The 14,303-nt window shown below is 46.5% G+C and overlaps 1 protein-coding gene across 1 annotated transcript in view; it reads left to right on the top strand.

The window, feature by feature from the left end:
* The first annotated feature begins 601 nt into the window (after nt 1-601).
* LOC124622943 (paired box protein Pax-6-like) overlaps nt 602-14,303 on the top strand; it is a 341,169-nt gene continuing 327,467 nt past the window's right edge. The window contains exon 1 of the mRNA XM_047148734.1: nt 602-706. Coding sequence (XP_047004690.1) covers nt 694-706 — 13 coding nt within the window. The 5' untranslated portion in view covers nt 602-693. The remainder of the gene's footprint in view (nt 707-14,303) is intronic.

Raw genomic sequence — 14,303 nt, 5'->3', positions numbered from 1 at the left:
GAATAAAAAATATTTTAAATAAATTTCGTCTGATAACAGATTTTTTTGTTTTGGCCGCTCAACATTTTTTCAATAATGAATATATCAATGTTTTTTCTAAGTACCAAAAATAGAAAACGTATAAAAAAGACTGTTAATTTGGCTTTTTTAGGTACTTGACAAGGTACCAATCATGCTCGATGAGGGGATCCTCGAGAAAATTTTGTTGGGAACCCCTGCCCTAAAGATCTCCGAAACAGAATGTCCCGTTGTGCTTGTTGCTGTACCGTGACTTTTGTCTTCTCAGCGTATAATCAACCTGTATAAGATTCTTCTGAAAACGATACAGGACCTGTATTTACTGATTTAGAGTCGACTGGGAGCTATTTTGAATGCCAACGGTTTCCATATGTCGTATTAGGCATGGCAGTGTGTTATATTTTTGGTATTTTCGTGCTTTTGTCCGCTCCCCGTTGGTGTAGAGATTTCTAGGGTGCTTTCTCGTGTGGTGCACAGGGCGCGGCAGCCGGGACCGTCAGGCTGGGCGGAGCCAGCGAGCTGCAGCCGCAGCTGGAGACGTCGGCGTCGGCGTCGGCGTCGGCGCAGGCCGGCCACAGCCACTTCCCGCCGCAGGCGTCGCCGCTCGCCGGCAAGACGCTGCTCGGCGCCAGCCTCGTGGGGGCGTCCCGCGACGCCAGCGACGCCTTCTGGAAGATGCCGCACAAAGGTGAGCCGCTCTGGCCAGCGTCCGCTCGCTGCGAGCCTCCAGGGGCGCCGATGCTGCTTCCTGCCCCGGGCACGTTGCGCGCTGCAGCCGCAGGGAGTGCGAGGTATCTCCTCGGGGGCGGCGTCTGCAGATTCGGAACGACTCGCCCTCTGGCGTTGCAGGTATTTCCCGCCTCGTCCCCGAGGAGACACCGCGTCTGGTACTGGGCAAACGCTATGCGCCACGTATCCTCGGCTGAAAATTTTCCCGTATTCAATGTGTGTTGGAGAATTTTGTAGACTTAAAAGGATTCAGAGCGTCGTACTGCTTCAAAATGTAAAAATTCTATACTGGAGTAATCAATGTTTAAGCACGATTACAGCACCCTTCTTCTGTGTCTACTTCATTTCTCTGAGGTATATATACACTACTGGCCATTAAAATTGCTACATCAAGAAGAAATGCAGATAACAACCGGGTATTCATTGGACAAATATATTATGCTAGAACTGACATGTGATTACATTTTCACGCAGTTTGGGTGCATGGATCCTGAGAAATCAGTATCCAGAACAACCACCTCTGGCCGTAATAACGGCCTTGATACACCTGGGCATTGAGTCAAACAGAGCTTGGATAGTGTGTACAGGTACAGCTGCCCATGCAGCTTCAGCGCGATACCACAGTTCATCAAGAGTAGTGACTGGCGTATTGTGACGAGCCAGTTGCTCGGCCACCATTGGCCAGACGTTTTCAATTGGTGAGAGATCTGGAGAATGTGCTGGCCACGGCAGCAGTCCAACATTTTGTGTATCCAGAAAGGCCCGTACAGGACCTGCAACATGCGGTCGTGCATTATCCTGCTGAAATGTAGGGTTTCGCACGGACAGAATGAAGGGTAGAGCCATGGGTCGTAACACATCTGAAATGTAACGTCCACTGTTCAAAGTGCCATCAGTGCGAACAAGAGGTGACCGAGACGTGTAACCAATGGCACCCCATACCATCACGCTGGGTGATACGCCAGTATGGCGATGACGAATGCACGCTTCCAATGTGCGTTCACCGCGATGGCACCAAACACGGATGCGACCATCATGATGCTGTAAACAGAACCTGGATTCATCCGAAAAAATGACGTTTTCCCATTCGTGCACCCAGGTTCGTCGTTGAGTACACCATCGCAGGCGCTCCTGTCTGTGATGTAGAGTCGAGGGTAACCGCAGCCATGTTCTCCGAGTTGATAGTCCATGCTGCTGCAAACGTCGTCGAACTGTTCGTGCAGATGGTTGTTGTCTTGCAAACGTCCCCATCTGTTGACTCAGGGATCGAGACGTGGCTGCACGATCCGTTACAGCCATGCGGATAAGATGCCTGTCATCTCGACTGCTAGTGATACGAGGCAGTTGGGATCCAGCACTGCGTTCCGTATTACCCTCCTGAACCCAACGATTCCATATTCTGCTAACAGTCATTCGATCTCGACCAATGCGAGCAGCAATGTCGCGATACGATAAACCGCAATCACGGTGGGCTACAATCCGACCTTTATCAAAGTCGGAAACGTGATGGTACGCATTTCTCCTCCTTACACGGGGCATCACAACAACGTTTCACCAGGCAACGGCGGTCAACTGCTGTTTGTGTATGAGAAATCGGTTGGAAACTTTCCTCATGTCAGCACGTTGTAGGTGTCGCCACAGGCGCCAACCTAGTGCGAATGCTCTGAAAAGCTAATCATTTGCATATTACAGTATCTTCTTCCTGTCGGTTAAATTTCGCGTCTGTAGCACGTCATCTTCGTGGTGTAGCAATTTTAATGGCCAGTGGTGTATATATGAGGCGATTCGATGCTCGGAAAACTTTTATGTCAACTAATTATGGCCTCGGAAGCCTATGCAATTACAGTGATGAGCCAAAACATTATGAGCACCTGCTTAACAGCTTGTTTGTTGAAACACTCCCTATATCCCTCCGCCATTGACTAAGGGATTATTGTCTAGCAATTTATAATAGTTTGACCGAGTGCAACTGATAGAGGCTGATCGATTCATATTTGCACTAGAGTTGTTTCGCACTAAATCCAACAAAGCTAATTAACATGTCAGGTAGCAATAATCGGTACATACTTTGTTGTTAATGTCCTATATCTATTGTCTACGCAGCACGAATGAGGCAGTTACTCCCTTCGTCTGACAAAGTAATAACAGTTAATTCATCACAGGATGTCTATGAATGTCGTCACACTGCAATCCAAAGCGTAGGTGTGTGGCGCGGTTGTCGCGTAATCGCGGTGCGCAATGAACACTTAAACTCACCAAACAAATTACTCAATTAATGCCATTTACGTCTATCTGGAGCTTAGGCCCACGGCGTTGGGTGACACACACAGCCGTTAAACAATTGTAACCGCGGTCGACCGTTCTGCCTAAATCCGCCCTGCTCGCTTAGCAGCCTACAACATACTTGCGCGGAGTCTCAACCCTGATTGCTCTCTGCCGCACCGGGCGCTCGACTATCGATAGTACCTACTGCGACCTAGGTGAGGCAAAGATATATTGTTCTCAATGCGTAAGGGACGGTTGACTCCTTCCATTGTCCGTCATCACTGACTCTGCGTATCAGGGTTGTTGGCAGGTTTGTGGCGGTATGTGGTATTAGATGTCTGCGCACAAGTCATGTAATTCACGCAAGTAATGGGCCGCGGTGATGGCGTCAGATAGCGACCCATATGGGTTCCGTGAGCATTTACGTAAGGTGAATTTGGTCGCCGAGACATCAGTGTGAGTCCACTATATTACCCCTCAAACCACGGTAGCCCGGTTCTGGCTCCGAGACACGGACAACTATACCGCTGAAAGATGACATCGCCATCGGAGAAGACATCAAGCATGCAGGGATGCAAGGTGGTTCGCAGCTATCTGTCAGCGTGTCTTCGATTACTACCACAGGTCCCATGCAAGCTGAGGAGCACACGTAATACTGCTCTCTACGGCCTGCGTCCGTGACGCGCTGCATGTTTCGAGCCGCCGTTCACCTCGATGACGGCGTTTGCGGAGTCGACCATCCACCTGGTGTAGCAAAAACGTGATTCGCCCGAAGAGCCGACACCTTTCCATTGATCGACGGTAGATTCCCGGAGGTCCCATGCCCACTGCAATCGTAACTGATGATACCGTTGGATCTAAAAGCGAACACATAGCCGGCTGCTGTGTCCGAGCGGTTCTAGGCGCTTCAGTCCCGAAATGCGCTGCTGCTACGGTCGCAGGTTCGAATCCTGCCTCGGGCACGGATGTGTATGATGTTCTTAGGTTAGTTAGGTTTAAGTAGTTCTAAGTCTAGGGGACTGATGACCTCAGACGTTAAGTACCATTGTGCTCAGACCCATTCGAACCATTTTGCGAACACATAGGGGTGACCTGCAGCCTGTATCTTCGCTAGGGTGGTCCCCCATCCGCCTACAGACTTTTTTTACAGCGTCACGCCCCTGTAACGTCACCAGGCGTATCCAACGTTACGGTGGGCAGTACTCATAATGTTTTGGCGTATCAATGTATATGGCATTTTTGAAATTCGCCCCTCGCATTAGTCCATTTCTGGGGATTTTCTCGTATCTGCTCTTTTCTGTATTGGTCTTTACTACAGCAAAGTAAATCTGTCTTGCACTGTCAACAAGAAACAGCGTCTTACAATGAACGCAGTAATGACCAATGTTGAGTCAAATAAAAGCAGATGGTTACTTGCTAAGAACACACGTACATGGAACGGTGCAGAGTAAAGAAAGCAGGCACAGTATCATTAATTGAACTTCAGTAAAGCTGAGTAATCATTGATGAGGTGCTAGCAAAGTTAAATATCCATAGTTTCTCAAGATTATTTAGCAAGCACTGCGTAAATGTTGTGGACGTGACTGGCTGTGCAGCAATGGCTGAATATATTACTGCACAGAACTGCTACAGCATGTCTGAGAGGAGAAAACGCATCAAACTTATCTTTCTGGCTGTAGATTTCATCCACAGAACGGGAATATATAATATATAAAGGAAGAGAAGCCATATGAGATGTGAAATGTGACATAATGGTTAGCAATAGCATCTGTTATCTCCGGCAAGTCTGCGTTTGCAGCACGCGCTGAGGTAACACCGATAGAATCAAAGTTATCTCCTACAGCAAATATAAACTTAATGGCCATTGGCATGAAAGTAAAAGAAATTATGTGCTTCCCACATGGTACAATTAATTCAGAAGTACACGGACAAGATGTCACAAACTCGTGGTATGGAAATCAGAGATGCTCACAGGAAATTAATCAACTGTATACGCGATGCAAAACATCGGAACGTTCATTATAATGAGAGAGTGATCTATTTAATTGACCTACGCTTTCGATCGAATAACTGAAGACGTATTCTGTACCACACCTCGCAATCAACGTCACAATTAAATGACGTTTAATGTGAATATCACACGTGCGCATCGTCGAAAACGCTTTGTGAGAAGGCAGTGCCTAGAGATAACTTCGATATTTTGAACCGTAAACACAAACTCCGTTCACAGTCCCTGACGACCCATCGGTACCATCCGACCGCCATGTCATCTTACGCCATTGGCGTCATTAGATGCACTATGAAGGGGCGTGGCGTGAGCACACCTCTATCCTGGTTGTTGTCAGGTTTCTTTATCTTGCAACCGCTGCTAATTGCTCAAGTAGCTCCTCAACCGCCATCACGAAAAAGAAAAAAAAGGGTGAGATGTGAAATGTGACATAATGGTTAGCAATAGCATCTGTTATCTCGGGCAAGTCTGCGTTTGCAGCACGCGCTGAGGTAACACCGATAGAATCAAAGTTATCTCCTACAGCAAATATAAACTTAATGGCCATTGGCATGAAAGTAAAAGAAATTATGTGCTTCCCACATGGTACAATTAATTCAGAAGTACACGGACAAGATGTCACAAACGCGTGGTATGGAAATCAGAGATGCTCACAGGAAATTCATCAACTGTATACGCGATGCAAAACATCGAAACGTTCATTATAATGAGAGAGTGATCTATTTAATTGACCTACGCTTTGGATCGAATAACTGAAGACGTATTCTGTACCACACCTCGCAATCAACGTCACAATTAAATGACGTTTAATGTGAATATCACACGCGCGAATCGTCGAAAACGCTTTGTGAGAAGGCAGTGCCTAGAGATAACTTCGATATTTTGAACCGTAAACATAAACTCCGTTCACAGTCCCTGACGACCCATCGGTACCATCCGACCGCCATGTCATCTTACGCCATTGGCGTCATTAGATGCACTATGAAGGGGCGTGGGGTGAGCACACCTCTATCCTGGTTGTTGTCAGGTTTCTTTATCTTGCAACCGCTGCTAATTGCTCAAGTAGCTCCTCAACCGCCATCACGAAAAAAAAAATGGCTCTGAACACTATGGGACTTAACATCTGAGGTCATCAGTCCCCTAGAACTTAGAACTACTCAAACCTAATTAACCTAAGGACTGAAGTGCCTAGAACCGCTTGGCCACCGCAGCCGGCTGCCATCACGAGGCTGAGTGCACCCTGTTGCAGTCCTCCCATTAAGGACGAATCTGTGACAGTACCGGGCACCGAAAAGAATCTCTGACAGTACCGGGAACCGAGAAAGAGTCCTCCGCACGGCAGTCGACTGTGCTGATAACTACGGAGGCAGACAAATATTTTGAAACGTCTCAGCAAAACAGCCAGCCTGCAACGGTGCAATTAACGCACGCTGCCGGTAGCAAAACAAAGTGTCCACACCACACGAACCCACAAGCCAGAATACTTTTGACACTAATAGGCAGCGTGGATAAAGACCGGGCCGCGCTGTGCTTTATGTATAATCACGCGACTTCGCAAAGACTACAAAGACCTAGTCAGTTAACCAAAGTGCCTGGTATCGATCTTTGGTTCAGAATACTAGCTTTGCACAACTTCGGCAACAGCTGACTCGCAAGATAAGGCCAAAATGTAATTGAAAAATTGAAACTGGCTACTTAACGTGCAACTTTCATATTGTATTGGTAAACTTGTCCTAAAAGTATATGTACAATATTAGTCATATAGGACATGCAGTCTTTTGTTAGCTATCAGAAAGAATACGTGTGGTCTGGTAGCATCGACGATTATTTATTTTGTATAAAAATGGATCAGAGAATTTGTATTGAATTTTGCTATAACAACAGAACATAGCCCAACAAAGTTTTAGAAACGTTAAATATTGTTTCTAGTGAGTCTGCTGTGACTAAAACAAGGGCTCTAAGGAGGCCTTGCAGATGTTGAAGATGATAGCACCCTGGACGGCCCAGGACATCTCCAACCGATGAAGTTATTGAATAAGTAAAAAAAAGTTTATGAACGACCGACGAATCATCATCGGAGAAGTATCTGATAATGTCGGCATATCAGTTGGCTCATGGCATGAATATTTCGGATGCTTTGGACATGAAACCTGCGACAGCGAAGTTTGTTCCAAGTTATTTTAATTGCGAACAAAAACAGCGGCGAGTGTAAGTTGCACATGCGTTGCTAGATGAAGTCAACAACGGTGTAAAACTAATGAAACATGGCCGCCAGAGATTAAGCACGGATTTGTCGATTGGACGTCGAGACCGAAGTCCATTCGTCCCGATGCAAGCATTGACCATCAAGACCGAAAAAACCTCGATAAATCTGTCAGATGTGACGGTTATGCTCTCCGTATTCTTAGATTTTGAAAGGGCACGGCCGACATCCTTCCCTATCCTTCCCGAATCCGATGAGACCGATGACCACGCAGCTTGGTCTCCTCCCCCAAATCAACCCAACCCAACGCATGATGTACGGAGTAAGACGGACATAAGAAGCAGAGAAGCGGTTGGTTGGTGCTTGCGGGGCTCAGCGTCGAGGTTATCAGCGAGCAGACTAGCACAGGCAAAACGGGTATCCTGGTCAATAGAAGTTTGCTAGTGTTTAATACATATCTTAATTTGAGGAAGAAACGTCTGAGAATGTATGTTTGGAGCTCACATTGTGTGGTAGTGAGGCATGGAGTGTGGAAAAATCGGAACAGAAGAAATTCGAAGCATTTGAGATGTGGTAGTACAGAAGCATGTAGAAAATAGGGTGGACTGATAAGATAAAGAATGAGGAGGGTGGACTGATAAGATAAAGAATGAGGAGGGCCTGCGCAGAATCGGTAACGAAAGGAGCATATAGAAAACACTAAAAAGAAGAACGGGCAGATAATACATGTGTTAAGACATCAGGGAATTACCTCCATGGTACAAGTGGGAGCTGTAGAGGGTAAAAACTGTAGAGGAAGACAGAAATTGGAATGCATCCAGCAAATAATTGAGGACGTAGGTTGCAAGTGCTACTATGATATAAAGAGACTGCCGCGCAGGAGAGAAATTCGTGGCAGGCCGCAACAAACCAATCAGAAGACTGATGACTCAAACAAGCAACCTTTCCGAGACGGATCGCAGTGTTATCTCCAGCTAAACAAGGCCCACCGCAGAATTCACTATCCTCGTTCAGGGTATTATATCAGTTTGATACCTGTGCGCACTTTTAGTTTTTGTGAAGCGCAAAATTTATTTTTAAAGTAAGATTGTTTCCATAGTCGTCCTAAATACTGATTTCATTACAATCTCCATGGTCTGTTGATCGCAGCTGCTGGTTACTGATGTGAAGGTCATGGGTGACTGTCTAAGAATTTATACGGCAAAAATATCTGGAATGGGATCTAATCAGTCTCTTGAGGCCAAACGAGGAGCTGCTCGTCGAAGTGGCAACAAATCGAAAGCCTTGCACCAGGATCCATGCAGCAATGAATTAGATTTGTAATGTAGAAAAATGCTGGATTTCTGAAGAGTTCTAAGTCCCTCTTTAGAAACACAGTCTGCGCTTACACTGTACTCAGGATGTCAAAAATGGCTTTTGTTTCTTCAGTTTCTCGGAAATTACACCACTGGCCATTAAAATTGCTACACCACGAAGATGAGGTGCTACAGATGCGAAATTTAACCGACAGGAAGAAGATGCTGTAATATGCAAATGATTAGCTTTTCAGAGCATTCACACAAGGTTGGCGCCGGTGGCGACACCTACAACGTGCTGACATGAGGAAAGTTTCCAACCGATTTCTCATACACAAATAGCAGGCGTTGCCTCATGAAACGTTGTTGTGATGCCTCGTGTAAGGAGGAGAAATGCGTACCATCACGTTTTCGACTTTGATAAAGGTCGGATTGTAGCCTGCCGTGATTGCGGTTTATCGTATCACGACATTGCTGCTCGCATTGGTCGAGATCGAATGACTGTTAGCAGAATATGGAATCGTTGGTTTCAGGAGGGTAATACGGAACGCCATGGTGGATCCCAACGGCTTCGTACCACTAGCAGTCCAGATGACAGGCATCTTATCCGCATGGCTGTAACGGATCGTGCAGCCACGTCTCGATCCCTGAGTCAACAGATGAGGACGTTTGCAAGACAGCAACCATCTTCACGAACAGTTCAATGACGTTTGCAGCAGCATGCAGTATCAGCTCGGAGACCACGGCTGCGGTTACCCTTGACGCTGCATCACAGACAGGAGCGCCTGCGATGGTGTACTCAACGACGAACCTGGGTGCACGAATGGGAAAACGTCATTTCTTCGGATGAGTCCGGGTTCTGTTTACAGCATCATGATGGTAGCATCCGTGTTTGGCGACATCGCGGTGAACGCAGATTGGAAGCGTGTATTCGTCATCGCCATACTGGCGTATCACGCGGTGTGATGGGATAGGGTGCCATTGGTTACACGTCTCGGTCACCTCTTGTTGGCATTGACGGCACTTTGAACAGTGGACGTTACATTTCAGATGTGTTACGACCCGTGGCTGTACCCCTCATTCGATCCCTGAGAAACCCTACGTTTCAGCAGGATAATGCACGACCGCATGTTGCAGGTCCTGTACGGGCCTTTCTGGATACAGAAAATGTTGGACTGCTGCCCTGGCCAGCACATTCTCCAGATCTCTCACCAATTGAAAACGTCTGGTCAATGGTGGGCGAGCAACTGGCTCGTCGCAATACGACAGTCACTCCTCTTGATGAACTTTGGTATTGTGTTGAAGCTGCATGGGCTGCTGTACCTGTACACGCTATCCAAGCTCGGTTTGACTCAATTACCAGGCGTATCAAGGCCGTTATTACGGCCGGAGGTGGTTGTTCTAGGTACTGATTTCTCGGGATCTAAGCACCCAAATTACGTGAAAATGTAATCACATGTCAGTTCTAGTATAATCTATTTGTCCAATGAATACTCGTTTATAATCTGCGTTTCTTCTTGGTGTAGCAATTTTAATGGCGAATAGTGTATATGGAATCGGATCTACTCAGCCTCTTGAGGCCAAACGAGAAGTAAAACTAACGGGCGAGCCGCCGAAGTGGCGACAAATCGAAAGCCTTGCACCAGAATCCATGCAGTAACGAATTAGACTTTTAATGTGAAAAATGCTGGATTTCTGAAGAGCTCTAAGTTCCTCTTTAGAAGCACCGTCTGCGTTTACACTGCAGTCAGGATGTCAAAAATGGCTATGGTTTTAGACTGCTGTTTGGATTGGGGATAGAAATGTAATTCCACTCAGATGGCTTGAATTATAGTCCCGTCAATTATTTAAAATCATCCGTTCTTAAATTTTCGAAGACGTGCGGTTCTGACGCGTTACTGATTTTTGTTTTCCACTCACAGCTTTTTTTTTTTTTTTTTTTTTTTCATTGTCATCGTTCCCCGCAGAGGTGTGTGAGAGCTGCAGACAATAGTGGCAACAGTTAGCAGAGCCTCACATATCCGACACCCTCTGTGCTGTTCCCAGCGCGGACGGATAGGATGGTAATGGAGAGAGAAGAGGCTCCAGCCGAGAGGGGGTACTCGAGCTGGTGGTGGAGCAGTCCCCGCGGTGTGAACTGTGGGCGGCTGCAGCCGGGGAGGATCCGTTCCCACGCCGGGCGTCGGCTGGCCACAGTCCTCGCCCCGCTGGGCCGGGGGTTAGCACCCGCACGCTGATAGCACCTGCTTACTGGTCCCCGCATCTCCCACCACGTAGCCATAGTTTTCCACTGTGAAAGCGTTTCCGGTGTTGCAGAAATACCGGCGCGACGCAACGTAGAAAGCCAACGTGGAAGTTTCCGCCACGTGTAGAAATGGCTCAGAATAAAGCGTAATTGTAGTCGCACACTCATTTACAATACTTTGCACAAGTCATCACGGCCATTCCCGCAACTCGGCAGTAATAAAATTCAGTAAATAAAATACCTGATATGCGAAAAAGATGACAGTAATTCAAATTGGTGGTTATTCAGTCTTTACGTAGAGCATGGATATATTACGTAACACATCGAGATTCAAAATTTTTGTTATATGTGGAGCCTGTGACATGAGCCCGGATAGGAGAGCGCGTTAACTCGCCCGCTTTCGGGGTTACTGGAGAAGCGAAGGTCTCGGACAAAATCCGACCGGCGAATTAACTACGAGGGTCGCTGTGCCAACCAGCCTCGATGTGGTTTATAGACGTTTCTCCACATCCAACTAGGTAAATTTCGGGCTGGTTCCCGTTTCTCGCTTCTGATACTTGATGCGCAAACATTTAGAAAATGGTCTCACACTTGATCACGTGCTCTGCTCTAGACGCAGGCAAATGAGATACACGAATTCATTTCCTGGGGAGGGGGAATGGGGGGGGCGTCACGAACGGCATCCTGCCATCCACTGTCGCCAACGTTCCTTCAAACCATATAACAATGCCGACCCCCCAGTCGAAAAGGATGAATCAATGACAAGAACAAGAAGAAGCAACGTAAGGTCTTCGGACAATTGTGGCAGTAGACATGGCACTAGGATTGCTCCAGGCACAAGTTACACCAAACTGGAACATTTCAAACTTTAGATTAACTATGCAATTGCGAAATGCAAATTAAATACGTTTTTTGTAACTATCTTCTTTGTATAATTGACACTGTACATAATCAGTTGTATATTCTAATAAAGAGGCCGGTTCAATCCCGCGTCCGGCCATCCTGATTTAGGTTTTCCGTGATTTCCCTAAATCACTCCAGGCAAATGCCGGGATGGTTCCTCTGAAAGGGCACGGCCGACTTCCTTCCCCATCCTTCCCCAATCCGATGAGACCGATGACCACGCTGTCTGGTCTCCTTCCCCAAAACCAACCAACCAACCAACCAATAAAGAGGCCTTATGACGCACTGTCTACGGTTAATGCATACACTTCATATACAGTTGTTCTGATTTGGCACACGTGATAAATGTGCGTGAAATCTTATGGGACTTAACTGCTAAGGTCATCAGTCCATAAACTTATACACTACTTAAACTAAATCATCCTAAGGACAAACACACACACCCGTGCCCGAGGGAGGACTCGAACCTTCGCCGGGATCAGCCGCACAGTCCATGACTGCAGCGCCTGACACCGCTCGGCTAATCCCGCGCGGCGGTACACATGATACAAGGACGCTCTGCTTGTAGCCGAAACTGATCATATAAATAAAAATAAGTACAGGTTCATCCTCTATGATGCAGTGCCTAACCCAAATTTTATTCGAGTCCTGTTTGATTTAGAAGTGGAATCTTGTTTGTGTCTTCAAAATGAGTAGTGTTTGATGTTTTGAAGACCAGTCGCAGTTGTTATGTTACACTTAAAAAAATGTTAAAGGCTATATCTTGGCAAGGTTGACACAGAAGGTAATTTTGGAGAGACATAGGATAAAAATCCAGTTACAGTATCGCCTACGTAAAGCACAGATTCGGTTAGAGTCCCGGTCCGGTAGCCAGTTTTAATGTGCCAGGAAGTTTTATTTCATATATTATATATACTACTTCACTCCACAAGTCACCTTATGGTGTGTGGTGGAGGACACTTTGTGTATTAGTCCGCCTCCTTAGCTGAGTAATCAGCGAGTGTGACTGCGAGGCAGCGGCGCCGGTTCGATTACCGGCCGGGTGGAGATTTTCTCAGCTCGGGGACTGGGTGTTGTGCTACCCTCATCATCATTTCATCATTATCGTCACACAAGTTGCCCAATGAGACGTCGCCTGAAAAGACTTGCAACTTGGCAACTAAACTTCCCCAGGTGGGCAATCAATGCCCTATGATCATTTCTTTTGTGTGTGTGTGTGTGTGTGTGTGTGTGTGTGTAGCAGTGTCACATCCTCCCTTTCCTATTCTAGTCAAGAATGGTTCGTAGGAACAACGATTGCCGATAGGCCGCCGTGTAAGCTAGAATATCTCTAATTTTACCTTCATGGTCTTTTTTCGAGGTATACGCAAGAGGAAGCAGTAAATTGGTTGAGTCTTGAAGCACAACTTGATACAGGATGACTCTGTTGCAGCATCTGACAGTGGAAATGATTGAGCATCTCCATGACACTTTCGCACTTACTAAATGAACCTCTGCTCTTCTTTCAATATTTTGTATTTCCCCTGTCAAGCCCATCTGGTACGGATCCCATACTAACGACTAATATTCAACGATTTTTGTCAGCTACCTCCTATGTGGGTGGACTAAATTTCGTGAACACTCTTCCAATGAATCTCAGCCCGGCATCTGCATTACCTGAGATTAGTTTGATATGGTCGTTCCAGTCTGAATCGCTCTTTACGCCTTCTCCTTGATATTTTATGGAAATGATTGCTTCCAATGATTGTTCTGCGATACCGTAATCATTAAATAGTTGTATCTTTCTATCTATATAAGCGCAGTCCGTTACATCTGTTATTGTTGAGAGTCAACTACCAATGCTTGCACCAAGTATCGACAGCGTACAGATCCTCCTGCATTTCGCTACAGTTTTCTAGCGTTGCGACTTCTCTCTGTACAACAGCGTCATTCGCGATAAGGCTCACCGAACATTCTACGTTATCGACAAGACTATTTACATGTACTGTAAAAGCCGCGCGGGACTAGCCGAGCGGTCTTAGGCGCTGCAGTCATGGACTGTGCGGCTGGTCCGGCGGAGGTTCTAGTCCTCCCTCGGGCATGGGTGTGTGTGTTTGTCCTTAAGATAATTTAGGTTAAGTAGTGTGTAAGCTTAGGGACTGATGACGTTAGCAGTTAAGTTCCATAAGATTTCACACACATTTTTGTACTGTGAAAAGTAATGGTCGCTTGGGGATATGCTCTTAGTTGCTTTTACATCCGAAAATTTGTCTCTGTTCAGAATAACATACTGTGTTCTGTTTTCTGGAAACTCTTAAATCCAATAACATAGCAGCTCCGTAGGCTCGTATACTTTTCTCAGTCCCACAACAAAAAAATGGTTCAAATGGCACTGAGCACTATGGGACTTAACATCGGAGGTCATCAGTCCCCTAGAACGTAGAATTACTTAAACCTAACTAACCTAAGGACACCATACACATCGATGCCCCAGGCAGGATTCGAACTTGCGACCGTTGCGGTCACGCGGTTCCAGACTGAAGCGCCTAGAACCGCTCGGCCACACCGGCCGGCAGTCCCACAACACGGTCGATTTTCAGATATACAGTCAGATGAAACATTCCCGGAAAAAAATAGGCCGGGGTTCCAGAAATCGAT

The sequence above is a fragment of the Schistocerca americana genome, chromosome 7, assembly GCF_021461395.2.
Source record: "Schistocerca americana isolate TAMUIC-IGC-003095 chromosome 7, iqSchAmer2.1, whole genome shotgun sequence".
NCBI classification, from domain to species: domain Eukaryota; kingdom Metazoa; phylum Arthropoda; class Insecta; order Orthoptera; family Acrididae; genus Schistocerca; species Schistocerca americana.
This window is presented reverse-complemented; position numbering and strand designations above follow the sequence as displayed.